Consider the following 21,223-nt stretch of genomic DNA (forward strand, 5'->3'; position numbering starts at 1 on the left):
GGAAAGGAGCCAGTTTTATCACTGGTACTGGGCCCTGTGATCATAATCCCAAGGGACCATCCTGTGTGTCTGATAGGAAATTGGATAGACAAGTACAGTTTGTCTAGTCCCTTTCCAAAGGATGCCACAAGGACAATAAAAAGGTCTATGGGGGCTGTAGGTGAGGCAGAGGAGGTCCTGGACACCTAGTTTGTTCAATCAACTAGCCTGGTTGGCCTGTTGAGACACTTCTGTGTGAATAGCTAAGTAGGGTCCTTCTGAACCCAGCTGGTCTCCTGGAACCTGCTTCTGCCCCACACAGGTCAGCTTGCCAGCTTGGGGGCAGAATTGCCAAGGTCAGCTTATAGGTCCAGAGCCACAGCTAACTAGCTCTGTGTCCCGTTAAATTTCTTGACCCCTCTGTGAAAGAAGGACCCCACTCCAGTATTATTGGGAAGGTCAAGAAGGTAACAGTGAACCACAGTGCTCTATCAGCACCAGGGAGAAGTGAAGGGAGCAGCAGGTCTGTAGCTGGGTGGGGTCTTGGGGAAACGGCAGGGATGGCCAGAAGCAGGCCAGCCTGTAGGTAGTGAACCTGGGCAGCAGGGGCAGCCCAGACAGGCCAGCGTAGAACCTCGCAATGAGAGAAACCACATGTGAGACCTTAGGTACAGACACTGCTGGGCTCTATCTCCTGGAACTCAGTGAATCTGAGAGGTGGGCGTTATCGCTCCCATTTTAGCCTTCTGATTTTGACCCCACAATACTAGATGCTCTGTTTTGCTTCCTGCTCCAGGCAGCAGGCAAACGGGACAGAAAGGACAGTATCACAGTCAATTTAACAAGGTAGACATCTTTATTTCCTTTGTACTTGCAACTATGTTCACGTTAGCATGTAGGACATCAACGAAGAAACAAACTGCTCAACAGAGTAAAACATGGAGTAGGCACTGCCCACAGAATTTGACAGAGGCCCTCCTGCCCCCTGACCCAGTCTATTTAAGCTGCTTTTAGCTGGCATCCTCTCCCTCTGCATGGGGAGGGGGAAGTCTGCATGATTGGTTAGGGTGGCAGGTTATAGGAGAGCAGGGATTCAATCCCAGAAGATAACTCCTAAGTCTGCTTTCCATGGCCCAGGCCAGGGACAGAAAGGGACAGGTCAGGCCAGCTGGGGATCCAGGGTAATGCGGGCACCATGGCCCAGTGAAATGCACGTGGTCCAGGAACCAGTCAGCCAAGGTTGGAGTATTGCCTCCCCAAAAGGAGTCCTGGTCCCCCTCTTCATTCTGCAGGCTGTGCTTCTCTCAGAAGGGGATCGCGCCCACTGGGCCCAGTGGGGGTTAGCAGTACACCTGGAGCAGGGGTGCCCCTGAGGAGTCTGTGTCGGTGCCCTGGAAGGATGAGTCATGGCTGGCTGGGTATCCTGAGAGGGAAAAGAGGAAAAAACAGGCTGAGAGGGGAAGAAACTCATTCAGGTCCCACAGGCAGGGAGAAGCCCCCTGAGAAGGAGCAGAGTGGGACTTAAGCCTGGGTTAGTCTGATCCTGGCTGGGTGACCCACTCAGTTTCTTAACTTCTGAGCCCCCAACTTCTTCCCTGTAAAAGGGTAACAGCCCAGCTCCCAAAGGCTTGTGAAGGCCAAGAAGACAGCAGCAGAAATCACACAGAGTGCCTTTAGCACCAGGCTGGATGGCCCCCTGCTTTCCACTTTCCTCCCCAGTGACCAGGGCTTAGAGGCTGGGGTCCCATCACTTTCAGCTTGCCTATTCTGGGCACCAGTCTCCTGCTGGTTCGGGGGCAGACTCCTGAATCTCTCCCAACTGAACCCTTTAAGCTAGCTGGCAGGATTGGGATGGCATCTGTAGCTGCTCAGGCTTCTTGTCCCTTTCTGATCCCATCCTCACCCACCCCAGGAGGAAGTTGGGAGAGGGGCATGTGGGGCCCCCTAGGGCAGTCCCCTCTCCTCGCCATATTCCTCATCAGGTCAGGACCAAACCTGGGGCTCCAAAAGGCCTCAGCTTCCTGGCGATGGCATCTGCAGTCGTCTCTTGGGAGATCTGCACTGTGAGTTCTAGAAAAGGAACATGAGGGGAACAGTGATCATTATTACATCTTTTCAAGTCCACTCCCCACCTCTGACCCCAGCCCAGTGAGGGCGAGGCCACTCACCGATGGGCTACAGAAAGTATTTAAAACAAAGATATTGTGTGTGTGTGTGTGTGTGTGTGTGTGCACGCGCGCACACATGCTTGTGGGTATGCACAGTGGTGGGTGGTGGGTGTTTTAGTTAGGCCAGGACAGGTCAGAGGTCCAAATTCATGTGGGTTCCTGAGTCCTGTTAACCAGGCTAGGTCTGGAAGCTACTCTGGCAGGTGGTAGCAAGGGATAGAAGGAGCCTGTTAGGGGATGCAGAGGAGCTGAGAAAAAGGAGGAGCAAGAGCAGGGACTGGTTGAGGGGTGGACCCACAGTGGCCAAAGACATCAGTGCTGCCCTCCCTTGGCCAGAGCCTCCTCCATTCTGCCCCACCTACCATCCTGGCTGACCCCGGAGCCCACCATGGTCTCATGGCCGCTGTCAGGGGCAATGGCAACAGGGGCAACAGCCCGGGTTGAGCGCCCCTCTGTGGTCTGTGGGCGGGTGCGGCTCTTTCGGGTACTGATGCGAATGATGCCGCGTACCAGGCGGCCCTCAGCATCCTGCTCATCCAGGTGATAGTCCTGTGTGATGCTGCTGATAAGGTCTGAGATCTTACTGGTCTTCTCCAGGAACACAGTGTCTGACGTGCACTTGGCCAGCTCGTCAATCTGGTGTACGCTGAACAACTCTGTCAGCTTCTTGAAGATAAGCACATCAATCTCTCGGCTCGACATGGAGCCACTGCCTATCTCAGGTAGGTCCAGGTCCGACTCGTGGAAGGAGTAGTACTCCTCAGAGCCTCGGGGGCTGCTGGCAAGGGTGCTGGGCAGGCTGTGCCGCATGGGTGGAGGATTGGCCAATGGCTCCTTGCAGCAGGAGTCCGCATCAGGGGCTGGGGCAGTGGTACTGCGATAGGGGTATACAGGGATGCCTTTAAGCTTGACGTCAGGGTAGCTGAAGCTGCTACCCATGGTTGAGTTGAGCCGCTGGCCATCCCGCCGGCTGGGGGGTACATGGTCAGGACTGGGGGGCACTCCATTGTGCTCCTTGGCCCAGTTGGCTTCGGCAGCCCCATCAGGCGAGTCCCCAGTAGACAAGCAGGGGCTGCAGCCCCGAACACAGGCTCCACAGCGCTGGAGGCAATCCCGGCAGCGACGGAAGCAGAAGGCAGCCAGGCACCAGTCCCACACCCAGGGTCGCCAGAGCAGGCAGCAGGCTGGGGGCTCGGCAGCGGGCTCAGCAGAGCCGGAGATGAAGGTAAGGCTCTCAGGCCCACGGTGGCCAGGATCCTTGGGGTCTGGCTTACGAGTGCGGCGGCTCGGTGGGGGCTGAGATGGCTCATCATAGGTCTCCAAACATAGCTCTGTTGGCCGCTCCCAGGGTCCCAAGCGTGGGGGCCCAGATGATGGGCGGGGGTGTCCCGGGCGGGGCATGGCTCATTACATGGTTTGCTGCAGCCTGTGGGGAGAGGTCAGGAAGGAATCAGGGTCAGAGATTAGGGGCAAGCTCCTGTGCCTACATGAGGAGCTTTAGATTTCTGGTTTCTGAGAGGCCTGTGATATGGGCAGGCCCAAGTGTGCCCACAGATCCTCTAGTATTCCCTTCCTCCCCAAGAAGGAAGTTCTCTCTGTGGTCTAACCTATATGCCCAAATTTCCTGGGACTTCACACCCATTAGAATGACTACTATTGAAAAACACACAGAAAGTGACAAAAATAGGAAAGAATGTAGAGAACCCTTATGCACTGCTGGTGGGGATGCAGAATGGCACAGCTGCTGTGGAAAACAGTCTGGCAGTTCCTCAAAAAATTAAACATAGAATTACGATATGCTCCAACAATCCTACTTCTGGGTATATACAAAAAGACTGAAAACAGAGACTTAAACATATATTTGTACATGAATATTCACAGCAGCATTGTTTACAATAAGCAAAAAAAGGTAGATACAATTCAAAGGTCCCATGATGGATGAATGAATACAGTAAAATGGGATGTGCACACACAATGAAATATTGTTCAGCCCTGAAAAGGAATGAAATTTTGATCATGCTACAACACAGATGAGTCTTGAGACATTGTTCTAAGTGAAATAAGCCTGACATAAAAGGACAAATACTATATGGTACTACCCATATGAAATATCTACAATAGTCAAATTCATAGACACAAAGGAGAATGGTGGTTGTCAGGGACTGAGGCCATGGGGAATGGGGAGTTAGTGTTTAATGAGTAGAGTTTCAGTTTGGGAAGATAAAAAAGTTCTGGAGATAGATGGTAGTGATGATTACACAACATTGTGACTTTTTAATGCCACAGGAATGTATGGTTAAGAGGATCTTTTAAAATGTTAAAATGGAATAAAAAATTTTATGTTGTGGATATTTTGCCACATAAAAAGAAAAATCTCCTGGGATCTTGCTGTCTGGGGAATGGTCTCCCCCAGTTCTTCCTACTGTTGGTAAGCCCACCCAGCACAGCCTCTGAGGCTGCTCAATAAATGCCTTTTCATGTGACTTGCTACAGAACCTGATCATTACCACCTTCTCTCTTTTACCATCCTCCTTCAAATCAGAGATGGGAATGTACCCTGTCAATATTTCAGTCTGGCTCAGATTTGCTCTTCTAACAACCAAGCAGTTTTGCTTCCTTTGATTAGACAAGGAAACTGAGCCACAAAATACATCTTCTTTCCCTTTATGACTTGGTTGCTAACAAGCTCAGAGCTAAGATTCACTCATCTCATAAATACTGAGCCTGGCCTTATGTTAGGCACTGTAGAACCAAAGATGAATGAACTATAGACTCTGTTCTTGTGATTTACGTGTTTTGTAGGGAAAACAGATGCTTAAAGGCTCATTACATGGGACATGTAGTTTAGATGAGGCATTATGGGAATAAATAACTCTGCCAGAGGGAGTTGGGAAAACATTATATACCGATATATTTGGGAGGGTCACATGTAGGGGTTTGCAGGACAGTAACTCTCCTTAGCCTGTATTTTCAAAAATATTGATCCCTTATCTTTTTAATCCTGATTTAATGGCACTGGGGTTCTATAACTGGTGATGTATGAGAAGAACTAGGTGTTAAGATACCTGTGTTCTAGTCCCAGTTCTGGCTCTAATAAGCAATGTGCTTTGGGCAAATCAATGCCAAAACCACTATCATCTCTCACTCAGATACTGTCAAGACCCCCATTCTGGCCACCTCCATTCCTTTCTACTTGCTGCAGCCAGTGAGAGCTTAAAAAAACAACCCAAGGCCTGGCTGGTCTGGCTCAGTGGTTAGAGTGTAGGCCAGCGAACTGAAAGGTCCTGATTTCAGTTCTGACCAGGGCACATACCTCGGTTGCAGGCTCGATCCCTGGCCCTGATCGAGGCATATGCGGGAGGCAACCAATCCATGTGTCTCCACATCAATGTCTCTCTCTCCCCCTTCCACTCTCTCTGGAAAGCAATGGAAAAGTATCCTCAGGCGAGGATTAAAAAAACACACACCAAAACCCACAAATCTGGAGAAACTTGGTAAATAATCAAAGTTGACATCACCAATAATGGGATGTACTGACATCATGTGCTTCTAGATACTTTGCACAAAGAAGGGTACAGCATCATTTATGAAGTATTCCTGTAAAAAGTGCATAGCCTGCCTGTAATCATGAGGAAACATCAGACAAGCCCCAGCTGAAGGACATGACAACTAAGCACGATGTATGACCCTGGATTGGATCGTGGGTCAAGGGGAAAAAATGGAAATTGGATAATGTGGATAACAGATGAAATTTAGAATTGACAGTATATTATTTAATAGTATTGTGTCAATACTACTAAATTTCCTGAATTTGATTACTATGGTAATATAAAATAATGCTTGTATTCTTAGGAAATATACACTAAAGCATTTAGGGGTAAAGGAGCATGATGTTTACAACATCTCAAAAGGTTCCCCCCAAAAAACCGAAGGTGTATGTGTGTAGAGAGAGAAAGGGAGGGAGGGACTGTTAGCGACGGTGAATGGGGATGGGGAGGACACGAGAGTTCTTTCACTATTCCTACAACTCTTCAACCCATTCTGCTGTCCCCACTCAGCATCCCTTCTCCAAGGACCCTCCAGAGCCCCAAGTCTCTCTCCCCACAGCCTTCTGCTGGGCTCTCTGTCAGCTATGTTGGCCTTGAACCCATTGTTTGACCCCAAGACAGGGAATGTGTCTGATTCCTTTCTGCCTCAGTGTCTGAAGCAGGTTTGGCTACAGTAAGTGCTTCAGGGAACTGACACATTGTGTGATCTCAGGGTAGAACGAGGACCATTGGGTGGAAATAAAAAGGACTTAGGCTCTAGACTAACCAGAGTAGAGGTAGTAGTGTCTGGATGTGTGTTTGAAATCCCCTCTCCAAAGGTGTATAAACTGAAATTGTAATAGTCCCTGACAGCCCAGAGAGGCAAGGCAAGCGGTTAAATATCTTTGCCTTGGCTTGAGCAGTGTGGGGGTGGGAATGGATTCATTCATTCACTCAGTTAACAAATATTAACTGAGGGCCTACTGTGTGTCAGACATTGTTCTAAATTCTGTGGACACGGTGATAAAACAGACAAAATTCCCTAACCTCAGGAGTTTGTATTCTAGTGAAAGAGTTAATTATTGGTGGCTTACATTGTTCTAAGTGTTTTAAATACATTAAACCAATTAATTCTCACAACGCTATTTGTAGGTATTATTATTATTACTATAGTAAGGCACAGAGAAGCTAAATAAATTGTCTAAAGCCACACATTTATTTGTACCCAATCAGCCAAGCCCAGACTCTTATCCACTACCACATCTCATCTATCACTTGGGAGGAAGGGGGCAGTCAAAGTGGCCAGCTGCCAGCTCCAAGGACAAGCCTATGCCTGAGGAGGGCCCACAGAGGGAGCCCTGACTCTTTCAGGCTCAGACCTTGGATGAGGAGAAGCTTGAGCGTATCTACACTGTTCCAACCACGCTGAACTCTGAGGTCCCTGGGGTTTGTAAGAACAAGGGGTTACTGATGATGGTTTGGGTCACTGTCTCCTTCTCCACCTCCAAGGCTTTAGGATTTGCCACTAATTATTAGATTCATCCAACAAATATTTGCGGAGCACTTACCATGTGCCCAGCATTGTGCTAAATGCTGGGGAAATAGTAGTAAATGGGCCAGAAACAGGCTCCAGCCCCAAAAGACTACAGCACAGATATAAACCTTATTTAACACACAATTGCCCTGTAAATATTATAGCTCCACTTCACAGATGAGGAGTTTGAAGCCCAGAGGGCTGAAGTGACTTGTCCAGAGATACCTAGCTGGAAAGGGGGAGAGCCGGATTTATACTGTGGTCCACCAGACTTCAGAGCCCATGTACTTTGCCCTGTGCCACACATCTCCAATGGGCGTGGGATGGAGGTCAGGGGAGCAAAACCTGAGGTAAGGACAATGCCTGCCCTCAGTTTCCCCCTCCCCTCTAGACCCTGAACTCTCCTGAAGTCAAACTCAGCCCATTTCACCTAGGCCGCATCTTCCCCTCGATGCTGCTGCCCTCACCTCCAAAATCCTAGGAACACTGGTTATTCAGTTTTGTGAGAGGAGGGCAACTGCTTCTATTGTGGTCTGAGGCAAGACGGTAGGCTTCAGTTCTCCTTATCATTTTTTTAAAAAACTTTTTATTTATTGATTTTAGAGAGAAAGGGAGAGAGAAACACTGATTTGAGAAGCTGATTTGTTGCACTTATTTATGCATTCATTGGTTGCTTCTTGTATGCGCCCTGACCAAGGATCAAGTGGCAACCTTGGCTAATCCGGATGACGCTCTAACCAATTGAGCTACCCGGCCACGGCCTGCAGCTTCCTCATCTTTAACAAGGGGAGAGATGAGTATCTTCAAGCACCACATGAGGTTTAAATGAGATAGTGCATGCAGGGGCTTTAGCGCCTGGGAGGGACTGGGTCACTGGGAACCCCGTGGCACCGCAGAGATCCTCCTCAGGGTCAGAGGCTCCCAGACCCGCCCTCCCCACACTTCTATTGATGCTCTTCCCCAGCTCCTTAGTCCCTGCAAACACACACTCAGGGGGGCTGTCTCTCTCTCTCCCTCCTCCCTCCTTCCCAGGGCAGGCCCTGCTGCACCGGCCTCTGCCCCACACCCGTGCTGGCCGGGTCTTGCACACCGTGCCGGGAGGAACACCCCAACCCTGCTCAGAAAACGGCCGTCGGTGCTCGCGCCCCGCATCCGTGCACCTTCGGTCTCCTGCTCCAAAGGCTCAGCCCGCGCCTCGCGCATCCGCGGGCACCTGGTCCGGGGCCAGGGAGAAGCAGCCCCCGACACAGCCCTCGGGGCTATCGCAGCCCCGGCACCAGCGATGCCCCGCGGGCGAGCACCGCCCTCTCCCGCTGCAGAGGCCCTCGGCGCGCCCGCCCACCCGGCCTCCCTCCCGCCCTGACGCGCTTCCTCGGGGTGTGCACGGCCCCCGCCCCAAGCCAGCACAGTCCTGAGGGCAAATACGGCGCCCTCACCCCGCGCAGCCGCCCCGGCCCAGGCATCCGCTCAGGCCGCTCCCCGGCCCGGCCCGCGCACCCCGGAAGTGGGAGGGTGGTCCCCGAGGAACCGGCCCCGGGACCCTCCCCCGCCCGCGCGCAGCCTCGGAGGTCTCTACACACTGGTGCCGCCCAAGTTCGCGCCCCCTCGGGCCCGCGCGGGGCTTACCTGTCCCGCCAGGTGAGCGCCTCCGGCTCGGCCCCTTCCCCCGCCCCCTGCCCCCCCGCCGCTCACCTGGGGTGCAGGTGAGCTTCTCGCGGGAGCGCCGCACGGGCCGCCGCTGGGGACACACTTCCTGCCTCCGCGAAGCGCGGCCGCCGCCGCGGCTCACCTGGGCCAAGGCCCCGCCCCGGGCGCTAGGCTGGCACCCAGGCCGGGCTGGGCGCTGCGCCCGCGGACTCAGAGCTGTGCTCCACCAGGTCCCGGTCAGTGAGGCCTGGCCGGCAGGGTGGGTAGACGCTGGGGCCGTCAGTCTCCTCTTCTGCAGGCAGGTGGTCCTCGCGTCTCCGAGCCCCAGGAGCGCGTGCCAGGCCTTAAAAGCTCAGCTCAAAGCGCGTGTCTCCTGGGACGCCTTCCCTGACCCCTAGCCTGTCTGATTTTCTGTTATATAGAACAGTTATCTGTACTTCTTTATCATAATACTCAGCACACTGTTGTTTTCTTGTCTTCTGTCTCCTCCTTTAGCCTCTGACTCTGAGGACAGGGTCTGGTCTTGTTCCCGATGCTCCTGCAGTGTAGGACCTGGCACACAGTAGGTGCTCAGCAGATAGTCTGGAATGCATGAACCATTGGGCTCTGTCTTCTTCCTTTGCCCTGAGGAAGAATTGGGAGCCTGGGTCCTCTGCTCTCTGGTCAGTTCACTTTCTCTGTTCCAGGAAATCTGCAGAAGACAAGTACCTCTGCTCTGGGAGGAGAGGGCTGGGCTGGGCTGTTCTGAAAGACACATCCAACATCAGTAGAAGTGGCCAAAATGGGCCATGACCACACCATCCCATGGGGTCTCTACAAGAGGCAACATTCCTGGGTGGCAAGAAGTCAGAGCTCAGACTAACCTGTGTCCTGCTCCCCTTAATAACAACTTAATAACTTAATAACACCAATAAACAAGTGACTTAAGGAGCATCTCCAGGATCCATGCTACACCCCTTACTTGCGTAGTATTATTTAATCCTTCCACTAGTCTGTGAGGTGAGGCAGGTGTTATTCCTATTTTACTAATAAGAAAACTGAGGCATAGGAAGGGGAAATTATTTGCTCAGGCAGTGGCACAAACTGTGTGACTTAGGGCAAGGCACTTTCCTTCTCTAAGCCTCATCTGTGGAGATAATAGTACAGTGGTACCTCGGTTTTTTAATGTAATCCATTCCGGAAGACCATTTGAGTACTGAAACGTTCGAAAACCGAGGGATCAACAGCTGACAGCTAGGCCTCAGGATCTTGCACTCAGCGGAAGCCGTGTGGCATGTTCGACTTCCAAGGCTTGTTTGAAAACCGAAGCATTTACTTCTGGGTTTATGGCGTTCGTAAACTGAAATGTTCATCAATGGAGACGTTTGAAAACAGAGGTACCGCTGTACCTCTTTTCAACTGGGATAATTAAAAAAGATAATGGAAGCAAAGTGAAATAAAGGCCATAGGAAAAGATGACTGGGGGTAAGGATTGATAACTGGGTAAGGATTGATAACTGGGAGGAATTCAGTACTGCCTAACCCCCTTCCCCTCCAGGTATACCAAAAATACAGTACCTCCCAACCTCAGGCCCCTTTTCACCTCCCACCCCCCAGATGGAGATACTGTCAAATAGGACTGAGCCCTTTGTCTGCCCAGTTTGGATTGGGCCCCTTGCCAAGCCCTACCCTTGCCCATTTTCTTGGAAGATGATTCCTACCATGGGGTAGGGTGGGGTGTTCTTGCCTATCTCACCTCTCAAGATACCATCAGCTCATTCCACAGGTGCCCTACCATGTGCACACAATAGGTGTTCCATTTCCACCAGAGACCCTCTATGATGATCCCTCCCAGTAGATCTTCTCCACCTTCTTAGCTGGGGCAAGTGGCACATTGTGTCCTCATTTGGAGTTCAGAAAGTGAGTCACATTGTGTACAGTTGAACATCTGTGTACCCAAAGACCCAGCAAGTCCATTCCTGGGGTACAAGAATTGCACACAGATGGGGAAACTGAGGCTCATCAAGGTCCCACGGTCCTACTGTGACTGAGTAGTGGAGCTGGGTGGGAATCTGGCCCTTCTGGCTCCCAATACAGTACCCTCTTGCCAGCCATAAAGCTGCATTTGGCCTTCTTTCTAAGAAGAAAGGCCTGCCTCTCTAACTGGAGCTACCCAACCTCAGTTTTGCCTTGGGCCATGACTGGGAGGCCATTGTCCTGATCCTCTGCTTCCACCACTGTTGCTCTGCTGTGTTCAGTGTTTACTTTTCTGGCTTTCTTCCTCTGCTACCATGCAGACTCCTGAGCTGGTGACAGACGATGGTAGGGAGATGGAAATGTCAAGGATGGCTGGGGTTCTAGTTTGTGCTGCTGGATAAATGGAAATGACTGAGAAGGGCAAATTTGAGGTGTAAAAGTACAAAGATGGTGCTAGACCTGTTGAATTGGAGGATTTGCGAGATAGCCAAGAAAACATCATGATTGTATATATGGATGACATTCAGAGTGATATTTAGTATCTATAAGATCTACAGCTTTGGGCATCAGGAGAGCAGTGGATTAGGGAAATGTGGATCCATGGGTGGCACTAGGGGGCAGCACTCAACAGCATAAATGCCAGAACTTCAGAGTCACAAGATCTGAGTTGGAGTCCTAGGTGCACCCCTACCTGTTCAGGTGCAGTGTGAATTTAACCTCAGCATTTCTCATCCAAAGTGGGTTTAATATGAGGTAAGATGTACAGTGGTTCAGAGTGTGAACTCTGGAGTCAGAGGGCCTAAATATATGCCCCACCTCTGCCACTTATCAGCTGGGTGACTTTGGTCAATTTACTGAGCTTCTCTGTGCCTCAGATACCTGGCCTATAAAGTGAACGTAGTAAATAGTTTCATGTGATGATTACAATAGGGGCCGGCACATGCTAAGTGCTAAATAGATGATAGCTGTTTTATTTTGATCACTTCTTCCTCCCCATCCTAGCCTCCCCAGCCATTCTGGGCCAGGACTCTCTGAGGCAAGGCCACTCCCTCTAAGAATCAGCAGGAGAATAAATCACTACTATTCACCATGACCACCTACTGTGTGTTAGGTAAATTATGTTCCTAATTCCATTTAATCCTCACAATAACTCAGTGAACAGATCCCAAATCTCCATTGTATAGCTAAGAAAACAAAGGCTCAGAGATTTAAGCCACTTGCCAAAGATTACACAAATAGTAAGTGGCAGAGCCCAGAGCTAAGTCCAAGTCCATTCTGTTCAGAGCCTGAGCTCTTTACAGTGGTTCTTCTGGGTACTCCCAAAACTAGGCCCTGGAGATTGCTCCAGGCCCCCAGCAGAATGGGGGATTCTACCCTCAAGAATTCCCTTCTGTAATCAGCTCCAATTCTGCCTATTACACCCCATTTTCCCAGATAGAATACCCTGGAATTCTGAATAGAATAAATGGAATGGAACCAACTGAAAGGAAACCTGGTGAGGCAGAAGGGAACGGAATAGCGGAGGGTGGGCAGAATTAGAATGGGGGAGTTGAGGCTGTCTTGGCTCCTCTAATTGGTCAGGTCTGTCTGTACAGGTCAGACAATGGGCCAATGACCATTCAGAGTTGCCTCTCCCCTTTCTTTCATTGGCCAAAGGATGATGTATCCTGGAGCTATCCTGGGGAGTGATGGGCAGGTGAGCTGGAATCTTCGCTGGGCCCATGATGTGGAAAGGTGCAGCTGGAACCCCAGAATTCTAAGGAGCTGGGCTGTAGGGGTTTCTGGAACTCTGGGCTGAGCTTTATGGTGGGGGCTCCTTGGCTTTAGCTAGTGCAGCACCCAGTTGCTGAACTTGAAGGGAGCCTCAGGGTGAGGCACCATCCTGTATCAGGTTGAGGCAGGGGCTGCTGCTTTGGTTTTGGATTTGGTTCCAAGCTCTCATAGAAGTATTTTCTGCAGTCTTTGTGCTGAAAGAACCTTCATCAAACTCCTTCAATTTATTGATGAGGAAATGAGGCCCACAAGGGGAATGGCCTTAGGTGAGGTCATATAGTGAATAAGCAGTGGGCCCTGGAGGAGGTAGACCTCCCTCCACTTTTTCACCTTGCTCTGTGTGGTGTCAAGGTAGGCCTGGGTCCAAATTCTGCCTTAAATACCTAGTGGCTTTGTGAACTGGTGCAAAGGACTCAGCCTCTCTGGGCTTTAGTTTTCACATCAGTAAAATCCATTTACACATTCAGCCCTCCTCTTGCCTACTCTCCACCTCACCCCCAGTACTGCTCTCTTACTCTCCTACACACACACACACACACACACACACACACACACACATACACACACGCTGGCATGGATACACATGGTCAATGCTGAGTCTCCTTGTCAGGGAACAATAGGAAGCTCTGGCCACTGAACACCATCCCCACTTTCTGGCCCTCCCCCCAGCCAATCTCATAACCCTGTTAAGCCTTCCCAGAGAGCCCCCAGCTAGAAGGCTATCTCCTTGAGTTAACTCAAAAGGCTGTCTGAGCCACTTCAATGGCCTTGACCCCTTCTGCTACTTTCCCTGTTCCCAGATGGGAGCTCTCAGAGAGCACAGTACTGTTTGATTCATCTGATTCCCCAGCTGAGGTCAGGGTCCAAAGGCTACAGCTAGGAGTGTTTGTGGAAAAAAGCCCCTCCAAGCCCTCCCTTTTCTCAGGAGCCCATGCCCATCACTTTCACCCTCTCAAACCACTGATGTGGTAAAAAGAGCCCTGCGGTGGGGAGGGTCACACAGACCTAGGATGGGATCACAGCACAGCCTCTTCCTGTGTGAACTTGGGAAGTGACTTCACTTCTCCGAGCCTCAGTTCCTCTTCTATCAGTAGCCTTCTTGAGGAGGGAACATTTAAGCCAAGAACCAGAAGACCAAGGTGGGGATCATTTTGGCATGTCTTGGAAACCCAAAGGAAGCCAGTGTCTGTCTTTTAATCCAAATGATATTAGAACTTGCTGGAGGGTCTTGAGCAGGGGAATGGCTTGATTGGACCAAGTTTCCAAAAGTGTGACTATGGTCACTGTATGGTAACTGCAGGAGAGAAAGACTGGAGGCAGGGACTTCAGTGAGGAGGCTGTGGAAATAATCCAGCTGAGAAATGATGGTGGCCTGGACAAGGGTGGTGCCTTCGGACATGGTGAGAAGTGGTTAGACACATGGCCTATTCTGGAGGTGGATCCCCCAGGACAGCATGGAGAGGATAGGGAAGAGAGGACTCTTCTTTAAGTTATTTATTACTGAGAAATAAACTACCCTCAAACTTAGTGGCTTAAAGCAGCGATGTTATATTATTTCCAAAAATTCAGTGTTTCAACTGGGGTCAGCTGGTCAGTTCTGCTGGTTTTTCCTGGGGGTAGCTTATGTGGCTGCATTTAACCGAAGGCAGCTGGGGCTGGGTTACCATGATGGTTTCTCCACCGCCAGGAGCTCTGTTCATCTGGCCTCTCATCATTCAGAAGTCTAGCCAGTCTTCTTTACAGCATGGCAGCTGGCTTCCAAGAGGACAAGCCTCAATGTGCAAGTGCCTATTAAGTCTCTGCTTCCTTCATGCTTCTTGATGTCCCATTGGCCAAAGCAAGTCATATAGCCAAGCCCAGAGTCAACATAGGAGGTGGTCTGAGGAAATGGGTGAAATTCAAGGGTAGAGGGAAAAGGGTATGGTTTGCGAGATTCATGGGGTGGTGGTACAGTGTCCTTCCCCTGGACCTCCCAAGTGAGACCCTGAGTAGGACAGTGAACTTGGGAGAACCAGCAGCAGTGGAGACACACAGTTCCAGGCATGATGAGGCTGGGGTAGGGTAGGGTGAGGATAGGGACCAGAGGAGATGGTAATCATGGTGGACAACCTGAAAAGCCCTGGAGCATTCTCTCACTCAACAGGTATCACTGAACCCCTACTCTGTGCCTTGCCCTGGCTGAGTGCAGCAGACACAGAAAGGAATAAGACTTGGCATGTGACCTTGGGGAGCTCACAGTGTTGGGGGGAGACATACCGTACCCAGAGGCGCCTACACAGTGTCAGAGGTGACAGCTTATTGCTCCAATAGAAGGTTGTCCAGGCCCTTTGGGGTCCCAGGAGTGCTTCCCAAGGCAGGAATGCTAGAAGAATAAATAGTTCATCAAAGTAGTGGAGCTGGAGCAGGTAGAGGCCAGCCTAGGTCAGCTGCCTTCTAGCCCTGGCAGTGAAAGGGAGAAAGCAGATCCACAGTGGGCTCTGGGAAGACGACCTACAGATGTTATTCTTCCCATTTTGTGGATGAGCAAACTGAGGCTCAGAGTGGGGAAGTCACTTGTCCCAGATCCATCTCCTCACATACTGTGCTTCCTTTCACTCTGTTCAGTTCTTGTCAAAATCACAGATGTGTTTCCCTGACTTCTGTGAGTTGTTCCAGCAAATGATTGAATCCAAGAAGAAGGTCATGGGAACCTCTGATTTATAGCTAAATGGGACAGAAATTATGGTAAACTGGGTACCTACTACTTGTGATTGGCTCCTGAAGTGGGGGGCAGTCTTTTGTGAATGAGCCCTTAACCTCTGTGGTCTGCAGTAACTCTGGGTACTGTCAGAATTGCAGGACACCCCGTTGGTGTTGGAGAATTGGTTGGTGTGGGAAAACACACACACATTTGGTGACCAGAAGTGAAGTGTTCTGTGAGTAGAGTATTGAGTAGAGAATAAAAGCAGAAAACAGTTTCCAAAATAGGCGTTCAAAACAAAATTATTTCTAAAAGTTTGTCCATCCCCTATGTGTGTAGACTTTTATTAGGACTATTTTTTCCTCTCTATATTATTTTTATTGAGTTTTGCCTTTCTCATTACTCTAAGACATAACGAACATGATTTCAAGTTAGACCTTCATTTTCCAGTGCACTGTCACACAAGCCATATTATCTGAATTCTATGTTAATACCAGTCATTTAGAACTATCTTTCCACCTTTGAAACTGAAGGTACACCGTCTGCAAAGTATAATATTTATTGGACTAAAAACTGGGGAGATATAATGGTCTATTACTGTAGACCCCTTTCTTATTTTTGTAATGAAGCAATTATCACTTAGGTTTTGGTTTTATATATATATATATATATATATATATATATATATATATATATATATATATATATTTTTTTTTTTTTTAAATATATTTTTATTGATTTCAGAGATAGGAAAGGAGAGGGAGAGAGAGATAGAAACATCAATGATGAGAGAGTCATTGATCGGCTGCCTCTTGCACGCCCCCGACTGGGGATCGAGCCCACAACCCCATCATATGCCCTGACGGAGAATCGAACCCCGATCACCTGGATCCTAGGTTGTCGCTCAACTGCTGAGCCACGCCCAGCCGGGCTATCACTTAGGTTTTAAAAAAACCAAACACACTTCTTGACCTTGATTTCTTTACTAACCCTGTTCCTCCCTTGGTCTTTGGTCTTTCCCATCTCAGTCAAGGGGCACCACAATCCATTTTGCTGCTCCATCCACAAACCCAGAAGGCATTCCCTCACCCCCATACTAATCCATCCACAAATCCTCTCAATTCACCTTCAAATAAAACTCAAGCTCATCCCCCCTCCCATGTCTTGTCATTACTCCTGGCCTGCCACTGTCCTCTCCCTGCTGGATTACAGCAATAATCTGCTAACTGGTCTCCCTCATTCCTTTCTTGCTTCTTTTAAGTTCATTCTTGACATAGCAAGCAGCATGATCTTTTAAAAACAAATCAGATCATGTTGACCCCTACTTAAGTCTTTCAAAGACTTCCCCTGCTTGTATAGTAAAATCCAAAACCCTCGCCCTGTTCTCCAGGCCCAGCCTGCTCCTCTGACCTCAGATCTCCTTAATTTTCCTGCCGGTTTACCAGGCACTGACCAATCTTTCTGTCTCGGGACCTTTGCACGTATGATTTTTTTTTGCTGGAAAATCTCTCTCCCCAATTCCACATGATGAACTCCTACTCATCTTTCAGGCCTCAGCTTAATGTTACCTTCTGAGGAGAAGCCTCCCTGACTCCACTTCCCATCATGTCACCAGTTTATTCCTTGTTCATAATTTCTAAGAAAGCGTTATGGCTACATGGTTGAAAACAGGTTCTGGAGGCAGACTGCCTGCATGTTGAATCTTAGCTAGGCCACTCCTTGAGCGTGTGACCTTGATCACTCTGTCCTTCAGTTTCCTCATATAAAATGGGGTATGTTAATAATAGCAACTTATTAGATCAGTACCTGACATAGAGTAAACACTAAGTAAGTATTAGCAGGTATTTTATTATTCCTTTATAGCACATGCCTTTGGATTTAATTATTTTTATTTCTGAAATGTAAGCTTTGAGAAAACAGGGACTGTGCTTCTTCTGTTTTCTGCTGTGCCCCTAGCACTTTGCATCATGGCTTGTTCATAGTACATGCTTAATTATATTGTTGAATGAATGCATGAAAACAGAAGTGATCTCACCCCTTTTGAAGCTTATAATCTAAAGACCATGGAGTCTTGCTTACCTTGTTCTGCTTACCCTTCAACACCTGGCCACTTTAGAGATGTGAAAACTGAGACCTATAAAGTGGGGTGATTTGAGCAAAGATGCATCAAGGGGGAAGGGGTATTGCTTTTCCCAACTACCCAGAGAGAAGTAGAATTTCTACTTGTAAGAAACATGATGAAGCACCAAAAGCACATGAAACCTGCTACATCCATTGTGAACACAAGTCACGCACAGGCTTTTATTCTAGGAATAATAACCCAGGCAAAATTTTCATCACAAGAGGAGTTAAAAACAAAGAGAACCTGTGAGCTCTCTGGGTGGAGCAGCAGGATGAATTGTGCTGATAGCTGAAATGGCACTGACATTGTAGCTGTGCCTTCCTGGGAAAGACATCCAGTCCCCTGTCCAGGTAATTGCCACTGCCCAAACATTTTGTTCCTGCCACACAGGAATCCAGAGGCTTCATTTTACAAATGTGGGAACAGAGACTTAGCGAGAAGGGACTTACTTGCTCAGTGCACATAATGAATTCAACCCAAGCTTCTGACTTCTAGCACAAGATTTTTTTAAAGCTCTAATTAATATAAAAGCTCTTAATATGATAATTGAGAGGAAAAAAGGGTGAGGAGGAGGGTGGAGAAGGGGAAGGGAAAGGAGGAAGTGTCTAGTCAGGTGCCCATTGGTGGGCAGGGGCATTGACAGGTGTGGGGCGGCCAGGAACCTCGTGGGGAGGGCAGGAAGTCTGCTGGGGAAAGAGGAGATGGAGGCTGAGCCTAGCTGGGTTATTTTCAGAACTGCTATCTTTATCTGCATCTGCTAAATTATTAAACTGATATCACATCCTAGAGGGTACCAGGTCAGGTTGCAGGGAAGAAACGGAAAGGGAGGGGTTGGATCTCTTAGTAGAGGCTTTGTATCTTCTAGGCCGGGATGGAAGTAGACATCTTAGGCCTTGACCTCCTGCCCCAGCTCACTCTCAGCAGATGGAGGGGATCCTGATTTGGGCCACAGCCACTCTCTCACCATAAGGCTGTATCTCTGCTGTCTGCTGTCCTGGGAGAAGTGTGTATGTATGGGCAGGATTCTGGAATCAAGTCCCCCTCAGGCTGCCTCTTCTCTTTCAGGGTCTCTAGCTCAGACTGAGGACAGATATTTCTAGCTTCTGACATCTTGGACAAATCCTTGCATCTATCAATGCCCTTGCCTATGCCATAGGTGTTAGCAGTTCCATTCCTTAGATCCTGAAGATCGCAGAGAAAATGTGCCTTTCTTAGGGTTGCAAAACTAGGAAAGGACTGATCTTCAATTCAAACTCAAGTCCCTCTAATTCCAGATTCCTTTCTTCTCTATTTTAAAATTTTTAATATTTTCTCTATTCCCCATCTTTTCTACAAGAAGAATTTATAAGTTTTTTTTCTTTAATCTTCACCCGAGGATATTTTTTCCCCATTGCTTTTCGGAGAGAATGGAAGGGAGGGAAGGAGAGAGAGAGAGAGAGAGAAACATTGATGTGAGAGAGACACATCGATTGGTTGCCTCCCACACGCACCCTGACTGACCAGGTCCAGGGATTGAGCCTGCAACCAAGGTACATGCCCTTGACTGGAATCGAACCCGAGACCCTTAAGTCTGCAGGCCAGTGCTCTACCCACTGAGCCAAACCGGCTAGGGTGGAATCCATAACTTTTATAAAGATCAGAAAAAACAGTGATTATTACAGTAGAAAAATGTACTTCCTAATTTCAAATCTTGTGTCTGCCAGGCTGGTTATGCACTGAGATGTGGTTGGCTGTCCACTTGCAGGAGTACAGAGCCCAGGGCAATTAAGGAAGCCAGGGAGGAAGCTGGCAGATGCCAAAAGCGCTCACCTCTGGTCCTGTGCACAGTGTTCCCATCATGAATCCTTCTCCTTTTCCACCCCCCCATCACCATTTTTGTATCACTTGCTTTGTCACTTTGATCCTTCGGGTCTCAGTTTAAATATCATCTGCAGGGAACTTTCCCTGATTCCCTCCCCACTCAATTGGGTTTAGTGTCTGTTCTATGTTCCCAGAGCCTCTGTGTTTCCACATCCCTGTAGATGCCTCACTGAACTGGCACCACATGTCTGTGTCCCCCCAGACTGTGTGCTCCCTGAGGGCAGGGCCCCATCTGATTGTTGCTGTAAACTCTAGCAGCCAGCCCAGCAGAGAAGATAATGACCAAATTTGTCAAATGAATGAATGAATGAATGAATGAATGAATGAATGAAAAAGGGGACTTCCCTATTCTCAACAGCTCTAGATATCCTACTTAACTGCAAGGGGGTCTAATGATAAGCAAAAACAGTCTAGGGTGAGAGACTATTAAATAACTACATAATAAACGAATACATACATGTATCTGTAACTTGTGGGAAATGCCATAGAGGATAGGAAGAGGGGGCATGTCAGAGAATAACAGGGAGGTAGGCTGTGACTTTGTGTTGGGTCAGAACTGTGTCTGAATTCTTGCTTCACCAGTTATCTGCTGTGTGACCTTGAGCAAGTCTCTTTACTTCTCTGGGCTTTGGTTTCTCATTAGGAAGAAAAGGCTGCTGATGCTTCTTTTTTACGTACTTTGTGAGGAGGTCGAGAACATTCATCCATTCAGTAAAAATAGGTTGAGTATCTCCTCCTACTTAGAGAAAGGGCTTTCCCATGGTCACCCAGATGGGCCCTGTGTGGGATTTGAACTCAGATCTGGCTGGTTCTCTGGATCTGCCTGATGGTGGGGCTAAGTCCTAGTCTTGTTCCCCTTGTCCATCTCCCAGAAGTTGGGAGCAGTGATCTGCCTGCTTCAGGCAAAACACCTATCAGTCTCTCCACAGTGGTGATGATGATGATGATGATGATGATGATGTGTGTGTGGGAGGGGGTCATCTGCACAGCGAAAGACACGGAAGTTTGATGACACAAAAGAGACCATTCAAAGGGATGACAGACACCATTAAACAGGATATTCCTTCTTTCTGGGGGGAACTTGGTAACTCCTGGGCCTCCATCATCCCCATTGAGCCCCTCTGACTCCCTGAGGCCCTATCTTTTTCACTGAACTTCCCTTCTCCCTCTGTGAGCCTCCTCTGGAACCAATGCACCCACTAAACTCTTCCCTCCTCCCTAAGCCCATCACAGTCACTGACCCCCTCCCCTTGCCCTCCACTGAGCCTCCACCACTCCTGGTTACTGAATACCCTCCCCCTCATTCCCTCCTCCTGAGTCTACCTCCCTTCCTCTTCACTGAGCCTGGCCCAATGGATCTTTCCCTCCTCTCTGAGCCCCTTCTGAACTGCCTCTCAGGAGCCCAGCTGTCTCACCCACGAATCCCAATCACTCAATCTAAGGCACCTGAAAGCACTTAGAGAACATGGGGGTGCTGCTCCATTGTTGTCCTCTGCATGCAGCCAGTGCAGCTCCCCCATCTGCCTCCTCTTCAGGCTGGTGCAGTAATCACACTGGCCACACTTTTGGCAGATCCCCTGAGACCAGGGTTAGCTGCAGTTCCCAGTCCATTTGAACTGGTTTCTGGCCCTCCAGCCTCTGCCCTGCCCTGCCCATCACTGGAACCTCCCATCTCTGATGGCACCTTTAAAAGGATGGAAATTGAGGCAGTGCCCTGGTGTCTGTCTGTGCCAGTGTTTGGAGGGGGTATGGCAGGGGCATTTCTGTTGTGCGGAACATGGGCAGGGCTCCATTTTATCATTTTGCCAGGATGAGAGGGACCCAGCTAAGGTCTTCCCCAATGACAGTGAGGAAACCCAGGTATATGAGCCCCCAGAGGGCGTAAATGGCTGAGCAGCTCCCAGCCAGTGGTCCAGATTCAGCAACTAACCTGTACTGTGACCTTGGGGAAGGCACCACTGCACCTTCTGGGTCTGT

The 21,223-nt window shown here is 49.2% G+C and overlaps 1 protein-coding gene across 2 annotated transcripts; it reads right to left on the minus strand.

Annotated features, from left to right (window-relative positions):
• Positions 1 to 814: 814 nt before the first annotated feature.
• KDF1 (keratinocyte differentiation factor 1) lies at positions 815 to 8,898 on the minus strand. Of its 2 annotated transcripts, none has more exons than XM_081143817.1 (4): positions 8,835 to 8,898; positions 2,510 to 3,573; positions 1,975 to 2,049; positions 815 to 1,402 (listed from the first exon to the last, which is right to left on the minus strand). In XM_081143817.1, exons 2-4 carry the CDS (start codon positions 3,546 to 3,548, stop codon positions 1,320 to 1,322), a joined length of 1,197 nt encoding a protein of 398 aa, XP_080999943.1. In that variant the 5' UTR covers positions 3,549 to 3,573; positions 8,835 to 8,898; the 3' UTR covers positions 815 to 1,319. The 2 variants fall into 2 exon arrangements, 1 of the variants encoding a protein (XP_080999943.1); XR_013999253.1 differs by having other exon boundaries at positions 820 to 1,402; positions 1,887 to 2,049; positions 8,835 to 8,892.
• Between the last annotated feature and the right edge of the window lie 12,325 nt (positions 8,899 to 21,223).

Source organism: Miniopterus schreibersii, assembly GCF_964146895.1.
Source record: "Miniopterus schreibersii genome assembly, chromosome: 8".
NCBI lineage: Eukaryota > Metazoa > Chordata > Mammalia > Chiroptera > Miniopteridae > Miniopterus > Miniopterus schreibersii.

What these genes read in the sequence shown, in the direction of transcription:
- KDF1 (XM_081143817.1), bottom strand. Translation starts at nt 3,548, where the DNA reads ATGCCCCGCCCGGGACACCCCCGCCCATCATCTGGGCCCCCACGCTTG. An exon ending in CTCCGGGGTCAGCCAGGATG is followed by an intron (nt 2,050 to 2,509) that starts GTAGGTGGGGCA and finishes TTCCTTTTCTAG; the next exon opens with AACTCACAGTGCAGATCTCC. An exon ending in GAGGCCTTTTGGAGCCCCAG is followed by an intron (nt 1,403 to 1,974) that starts GTTTGGTCCTGA and finishes TTTCCCTCTCAG; the next exon opens with GATACCCAGCCAGCCATGAC.